This window comes from Equus quagga, chromosome 2 (genome assembly GCF_021613505.1).
Source record: "Equus quagga isolate Etosha38 chromosome 2, UCLA_HA_Equagga_1.0, whole genome shotgun sequence".
NCBI classification, from domain to species: domain Eukaryota; kingdom Metazoa; phylum Chordata; class Mammalia; order Perissodactyla; family Equidae; genus Equus; species Equus quagga.
In genome coordinates this window covers 94,272,619-94,280,659 of record NC_060268.1, presented here as the reverse complement: position 1 = coordinate 94,280,659, position 8,041 = coordinate 94,272,619, and the positions used below count along the sequence as shown (strand labels likewise).

At 41.9% G+C, this 8,041-nt stretch overlaps 1 protein-coding gene across 1 annotated transcript in view; it reads left to right on the top strand.

The window, feature by feature from the left end:
- Nucleotides 1-8: 8 nt before the first annotated feature.
- HDGFL3 (HDGF like 3) overlaps nucleotides 9-8,041 on the top strand; it is a 67,017-nt gene continuing 58,984 nt past the window's right edge. Inside the window, exon 1 of the mRNA XM_046653328.1 lies at nucleotides 9-200. Within this exon, the coding sequence (XP_046509284.1) occupies nucleotides 117-200 (84 nt within the window). The 5' untranslated portion in view covers nucleotides 9-116. The remainder of the gene's footprint in view (nucleotides 201-8,041) is intronic.

Genomic DNA, 8,041 nt, shown 5'->3' with positions numbered 1-8,041 from the left:
CACGGCCCCTCGTCGGAGCGGCCGGCCGGCCAGCGCGAGGCCCGGCCCGCGGGGTGGGGGGGCGGCCCCGGCAGCTGCGCGGCGCCCAAGGACGACCGGGAAGGGGAGCGGCCGCGATGGCGCGCCCGCGGCCCCGCGAGTACAAGGCGGGCGACCTGGTCTTCGCCAAGATGAAGGGCTACCCGCACTGGCCGGCCCGGGTGAGTACGCGGCGCCGCCGCCCACCATCTTCCTCGCGGATGGCGCGCCCGGGCGGCGCGGAGGGGACGCGCCCGCGCCCGAGGGCGGCCATCCTGCCGCGACGGCCCGGGGCCCCCGCAGGCCCGCGGCCGCCGTCCTGCAGCCGAGCCGGCGGGGTCGGGCCGTTGGTCACCCGGGTCCCTGCCGGACGTCGGGGCGCGCGGGGCAGATGGCCGTCCGCGGCCCGGCGGGCGTCCTGGCGAGGGCGGCGGCCCCTCGGAGGCCGGCGGCAGCCCTGGGCAGGCGTGCGCCCGGGTGCCGGCGCCTCCTTCGCCCTCCCGACTTGTTGAGCGTCCTCAGCGCGATGGCGGGCGCTCCGCCTGCCCCCGCCGCGTCCCGGGTGCCTGCATCCCTGCCGCCCATCGCTCCTGGAAGCCGACGCCGGATGGCCGGGAGCTGGCCGCCTGGCCCTGGCTGGTGGGACCAGTCGGCCCCTCGTGCCTTTTCACCTCCATATTTGTTTTAGGTCGGCTCCCGAACCTCATCCTTGGCCTCCCGCTCCCGTCCACAATAGCTGCCTCCTCCCGGGTAGCAGGGTTGTCGCTGGGCTCTTTTCTCTAGAAAGCATCTGCGTGCAACACATAGCAGGCAGATTTCTCATTAGGCCCTGTGAGTGAGGAAGAGATGCAGCACTAAGCGTGTGTGCTTTGTGTTTCAAAATAAATCCCTTTGACTTTCAATTCTACAATAGTTGGTAGTTAATTGCTTAAATAACAAGGATCGTGGAAAAGGAGGGTCAGGACGTCTTGGAGACGACGTTGGTATCCTCGAGGAATAGAAATAGGCTTGGGAAATAATTGGCATAAATAGGAATGTGAGCTCTAAAATGTATCACAGTCAAGTGAAGATAGCAAGACTGAAAAAAAAAATACAACCATTCACAAAAGGAAGTGACATCATGAGTGGCCAGACTGAAATTTAGTGAAGTTGAAGTAATGGATGGGCATTATCACTTTTTTTGCAAAATGGAAAGAACACTGGGCCAGGAATTGGGGGACCTGGTTATCTGGTCCGGGCTCATCATTTCAACTGTCTGAATATCCATTTCTGCAACTATAAAATGATCATGGTTAGGGTTCCCTCCAACACTAACAACCTCAGATTTCAAGTGGAAAAAACAGTTATTCAGGTTCCATTAGGCTGTGCAAATAACTTTCCTCCACATCTGAACTATAGGTTGTCCTCAAATAAGGCAAAGTTTTGATGGTAGCATAGCTGGTTATTTTTATACGATAGTGCCATATTGCTTAAAGGGGCAAGATTTGTGACTTTAGGGGTCCTTTATGGAATCCTTGAGTATATTTGTCAAGTGAGAAACAGCTATAAGGCGCTTATGTTTATAGATAGTCAAAAGTGATTTAAGGGTTATCATTACCAGTTGGTCATTTCCTTGTGACACAGTGCCATTGTTTAATCTTACCTTTGAAAAATGTCTTCCTAGAGTCAAAAAGAAAATAGACTTAAAAATTTCAGGAACATGTTGTTTGCATAGTTTGGCCACCTGTACTAATTTTGGAACAAAAAAGTGCGGCAAAAGTGGTCCTAGTTGTATGTCTAATTGTACATAAAATTTTTAGAAGTTATAATTCCAAACCAAAGCAAAATGGAAAATAAAATGAGCAGATGAAGTCAATTAGATTGTTAGATAAGATAGAATAAATACAAGAAAGAAAAATCTCTGTCTGTTCACATTTAACTTGACCTCCTCAAGGAAAGGACCTGTCTTTTTAAAAAAAAAAGGGGGGGGGGTTATTTTATAGTGAGTGGCATGTTGCAATTTCCAAGGAAAGGTAAATGTTGGAAAAAGAAGAAAAAGATATTTGAGTCCTTCCTTTTTGTTAGTTACAGTACTGTATGCTTCATATATATTCTCATTTTCATCCCAATTCTGTGAGACATTATCCCCATTTTACACCTAGCTGTGGCTTTGTAGATGATAATCTTATAAAATACTCAGAAAAAAATCTTACATAGTCAAATTTCAAATATTGTCACTTGATAACAAGGCCAGTCATGTAGGGGTTCTGTATGGCCCCAAGGAATACAACCCAGGAGGAAAAGCCTGGGAAGACATGTCAGTTCAGGCTGTGGGGAGGAGCTTTCTCACAGTCAGAACTGGTCCATGCTGGTCCATGCTGGAATAAAGAAACAACTTCCTGCCCTGGGGAAGAGGTTTAGTCCTAGACAGCCCCTTGGGGGGAATGTGGGCCGAGAGGATTCAGACCTCTAGTAAGTTCAGTCAGGTTGGATTCAGCTTTTGGCTGTCACGGCGGGCATGCTCTGAAGTCCTTCTAAGTTTCAGTTTACTAGTCTATAAAATAGGGGTAATTCCCGCCTCACAGATCAGTGTGTGTAAAAGCACCAAGCAGTGATACTTGCATGTTCCTACCTTTTTTCCTTTCTAAATTTCTCAGTTTTCCCCTGGATCGCTACACTATTTTAAATTTTCAACTCTTGAGTAGATTTATTTTTTCCAACATTTTATCATGAAAAGTTTCAAACGTATAGAAAAGTTGAAAGAACTGTACAGTGGTCACCCGTGTATCTACCACGTAGATTCTACAATTAACATCTTACTGTACTTGCTCCATCACGCGTTTGTTCCTGTATCCATCCCTCTGTCCATACAGCAGTCTGTCTTATTTTAATGCGTTTCAAGTGAGTTGCAGACATGACTCTAATTTACTCCTAGACACTTGACTTCAGCATGCATATCATTAACTAGAGGTCAATATTTTTTATAGATCTTTTTTTTTCCTTTTGAGGTAAAATATACATAGACTGAAACACATTTACGTTAAATGTACCATTCAATGAGTTGGACAAATGCAGACACTGGTATAGTAACAAACCCCTACTGAGACATAGGATGGACCAGGACCCGCGAACACCCCCGCCTGCCTCTTCCCAGCTTATCCTGTCCTCCTCCCTGTTCACATGCGTTATTTTAACACTAAATAGCAGCTATTTCTAGTGGAGTATACTTTATTATATATAACTTTAAAAATTAGACGTTCATCTATGCCTCAGGATTACCCAGCTTAATACTCAAAAATACTTATATTAAAACAAGAGGCTCTGAGCCCTGTTGGTAAAAAAAAAAAATGTGAGCATGTATCCCACATATGTGTAAATTTACTTTAAAATTATATATATATGTGCTTTGTACTATTACATACATTATAAAATAAATACAAAAAGGAACTAAAAGGGATGACATGATATAAACTTTTATGTTTTAAAGTTCTTATTGGCAAAATATCATTAATAGTAATAGGTTAAGTCCATATTTTTAAAAGTATTAATTTTGGGGCTATTTTCTACCTGCTTCTTGTGTGATCTGACTAGATGGTTTCTATCTTTCCTCATGTGCTTGTGCTTATATTATTAATATTATCTTTGTAGGACTCCTTTTAGCCACTTGTTCATTTGGCAAGAATTCACTTAGCAGTGGATGTTCCATAATTCTGCTCACGGGCACACAAATGGCAGTAAATCACAGCTTGCCCAACGTGAGTGAATATAACCGTCTGAATAAGGACACTAGTGTCAATTTATGTATTAAATATTAATGAAATTTACTTTTTAGGTAAAAGAATAAGGAGCTATTTCTTCCCACACTCACCGCCCCCTCAGTCATTTTGTGTGTCCTCTGAGGTGGGAGCACTCTGCTTTTGTTAGCCTGCTCTAAAAGATGGAAAACAAAAAGTGATGCAGAAAACCCAAAAGTCTCAGAACTCTTGTGTTTCAATGGAACTTGTTTTTGTTGTTTTTTTTGTTTTTTGAGGGAGATTAGCCCTGAGCTAACATCTGCTGCCAATCCTCCTCTTTTTGCTGAGGAAGACTGGCTCTGAGCTAACATCCATGCCCATCTTCCTCTACTTTCTATGTGGGACGCCTGCCACAGCATGGCTTAGCCAAGCAGCGCCCTGTCCGCACCCGGGATCTGAACCAGTGAACCCCGGGCCACCGAGAAGGGGAACGCGTGCACTTAACCACTGCACTACCGGGCCGGCCCTGGAAGAGCTTTTTTAAATTTAAAAACTTTATATGAGAACTCTCAACGTTGCTAGTAGGAGACTAAATTGATAGACTCACTTTAGAATACTAGGCTGATCTACTGTAGTTAGACACGCCTACCTCGTGGCTTAGCAGTCTGTTCTAGGCATATACCCAAGAGAAATGAGTGTTTTTGTCCACCAGAAGCCTTGTACAAGAATTCTCGTACATAGCAGCTTTATCCATGATAGCGGAAGACTGAAAACAACCCAGATGTCCATCAACAGGAGAATGGATAAACAAATTTGTAGTATATTCATGCAGTGGAGTACTACTCAGCAATAAAAAGGAACAGACTACTGATGTCCACAAAAATATGGATGAATCTCAAAAATAGAAGGTTGAATGAAAAAAGCCAAACACAAGAGAGTACATTCTGTGTGATTCCATGACAGTCAAAAACAGGCAATACTGACCCGTGGTGATCAGTTTGTGGGTGTGGAGGTGGCGGGGTGGGGGGCCCCTGACTGGGAGGAGGCACTGGAAATGTCCTGTACTTGAGCTGGGTGGAGGTTACGTGGGGTGTCCACATGTAAAAATCTGTCAAGCTGCACATTTAAGATCTGCCCTCTACTGTATGTGAGTTATACCTTGATTTAGAAAACACACGCTTTGTATGAGGTGGGGACGAAGAAGCAGCTAGGACTCCAAGCTGCTTCATGGGTTGAATTTCACCATTCTTAGCTTTCAGTGAGGAATATTTTTCCTCTAAGGCTTCAGTCTTACCAAGCTGCATCTTCCTGTTCCGTTTTGACTATTTTAGAGGCTTCATTTACGACTTTAGAGCTTTCTCGTTAGGCTTCTTTTTAGCTCTGGTCTCTGTCTGTCTTGCTTACTGCCTTAGTCTTCTATTCCTTTCATACCAAATCAGTGCTCAGCATATTTTTGATCTAGCTTCAACCTTTCACTTGATGAAACAAGAATAAAGCATTTGACTTACCATTCTATGACAGCTGGAAGAGCTGGACTCTTCTTGAGCTTTTATTGAGCACCTGCTGTATGTAAGGCACTGTGCGAGGTGTAGTTCTCACTTTTCTACCAACAGATTAAATTTGCAGCAACTTAAAAATATGATTATAATTAAATAATTAAAGTGTTTATGTTAAATTAATGTAAATTCTGGTTGGGAATCCTTGGTTTCTGATCCATAGCGCTTTCAATTCTTCTTGCCTTTGACAGTAAACTACTAAACTATGAGGCTTTATTTCTCAAGACCAAACTATATGTTTTCAGGGAATCACTTGGGACTGAAATTCTTTTTTATCTCAAAGTAAGATGTTTATAATCTTCGTTACCTTGGCCTGAATCCGAAGCAGTCCATCATTTGTTCATTCCTCAAGTAGGTGGCACAGCTCACGCGGCCTTTTCCCCAGGGACTATATTCTTGTTGTCACAGAACTAGCACATCGTCTCGTTTTCTTCCCTTTAACCCTGGGAGCAAATACTTAAGCTATCTGCTTAAAACTTCAACTCTCAATTCCAAAATGTACGTTTACCATTGCTCCCATTTCAACAAGATGGATCTGTATTTCTGGCACATCCCCTTTGGAATGCCCTAATGACTACTATTTCCCCATGATTTGGAAAATATTGTTAATTCTCTGAAGTCAGGTTTCCTGATATGATTGTTTGATTCTTTTGGAAAATGACTGATGGCTGAAAATTATATGTGACTTTATTGAAAATATCGTTAGCATTAGAAAAACATTATAGACTAGTAAGTACAGCAAGCACAATAGAGGAAGAGCCCTGTTTAGTGGAGAAAGTGATCATCTATCGTGGAAGAATCTCCAGATGTTAGAGTGGAATCTAGCCCACTTGATACGGTTATCAGCTCACTGCACAAAGGCTTCCTAACCGTTTTGAGCAGAGCTCCTGAAGACATGGTCTGTGACTGTTACCTGTCAGTAACAAGATAGGTACAGAAATTGAGAGTAAGAGTTTAGAAATTTTTTTTAGCAGTTTGATAGAGTAACTTCAGGTCTTGGAATCTAATTAAAAAAGTGAGGCTTGTATTTGATATGTCTTATTTTTCCAATAATTCATCTTTAATGTATTTTATAAAAATGTCAGTCTGCAACAAATTAGAAAATAAAACTCGTCCTTGAGCACAGATAGAGTAGCAGTGCTGACTGTGGAGGACTTGAAGGTCAGCAGTGGTCCTTGCACCTCAAATGGTTTGCTCATGCTGTAAACTACTTCAGCTGTCTTTGACTATTTAAAAGGGAGGATGGATTGACATTCATGCTATAAATATTAATTTCACCTGTGTAAAAAATGTGTTACACAAGTAATGTTCATTGTAGAAAGGTTACTATCCCCGTAGTACCTAGTTAGAAACATCATGAATACGCACCTATATTTGTAGGTATGTAAGTCTTGTAATATATACAGTTTTGCATTCTTTTTTCCCCACTTAAACACTATGTCATGACTTTCAGTAGTGATGAATACATTTCTATGATATTATTTGTAACAGCCATCTGGTAATTTATGGTATGGACCTATTTATTATAAACAGTATCCACTTCCTATTGGAGAACATTTAGATTATTTCCAGTTTTTTACTGTAAAATAATACTCTGAGAAACGTTCTTTTAGCTAAATCATTAGTTATTTCCTTAAGACAAATCTCTGGAAATTATATTTCTGAGTTAGGGGGCATGTGCATGTTTTAAAACTTTGGATTTATATTGTTACATTGCCCTCCAGAAAAGTTTGACTCTCTTACCCAGTAGCAGAATAAGAGAATATCTGTTTTCTCCCATAGTCATTAAAAGTAGATGATTCAAATTTTAAAGAGTCTTTGTCATTTTAGTAAACACAAATATTAATTGAATTAATTTCTTTGGTTACAAGTTAGGCTGAATATATCATGTGCGATATATATCAAATCGTATATACGTGTCTTGATTACAAATTAGGATGAAGATATATGATAAAACTACTAAGAGATATATATCCCTGTAAGAGAACCAAGATTTAGCTTAAAAAATTCACCTAAGGTCACACACTTAATAAGTGTCTAATCTCAGACTATTAAGAATGCCACAAGAACGTAAGAAATGTGACATCAGATTAGGTGAAAGGACTGAAGAAGCATTTGGCAGTTATGTAAGAAGAGCATGCATATATATATATATATATATATGGGGTACAAGTTGCTGTAAAGCTGGCAATCCTAAGTCAGAGAATGTAATTTTTATTATGTAACATTTATTATATTATCTTTCTTTAGTCTATATCTCTTTGAAAGCCATTTGACACAAGGCAGTATAAAAAGAAATAAGACAGTTATGCAAATGGAGAAAGCAGAGACCCATTGAAGTTGGTCTGAGTGAAGAGCGTGGTGTTGACTTAGACAGAGGTTCCAGATCATTACGTGTGAGAGAGCGCAGCACCTCGACCCTCAGGGAGGGGAGTCCTGAGAGTCACTGGTTCAGTGGGGCCTGGAAGCTCGGTCAGAACCCCCCCCTCCCCTGTAGCTTTCCCGTCTGCTGCATTCTCAGTCCTCATAACAGCATTCTCCTATGTTCTTTCACTGCCATTCATGTATTTAATCTCCTTTCGGCTGGTTAAAATAGAGGTAGTAATTGAATTTTTCTATTATATCTTCTTACCTAAACAAGAATTTGCTGCAGCTAGGTGAATAACCATGTGTGGTCACAGATAGCCACATGGAGGTAAAGAGAATGAATAGTAATGATTGGTAAGCGCAGGCCTTTAGAGTGACCCCCTCCAG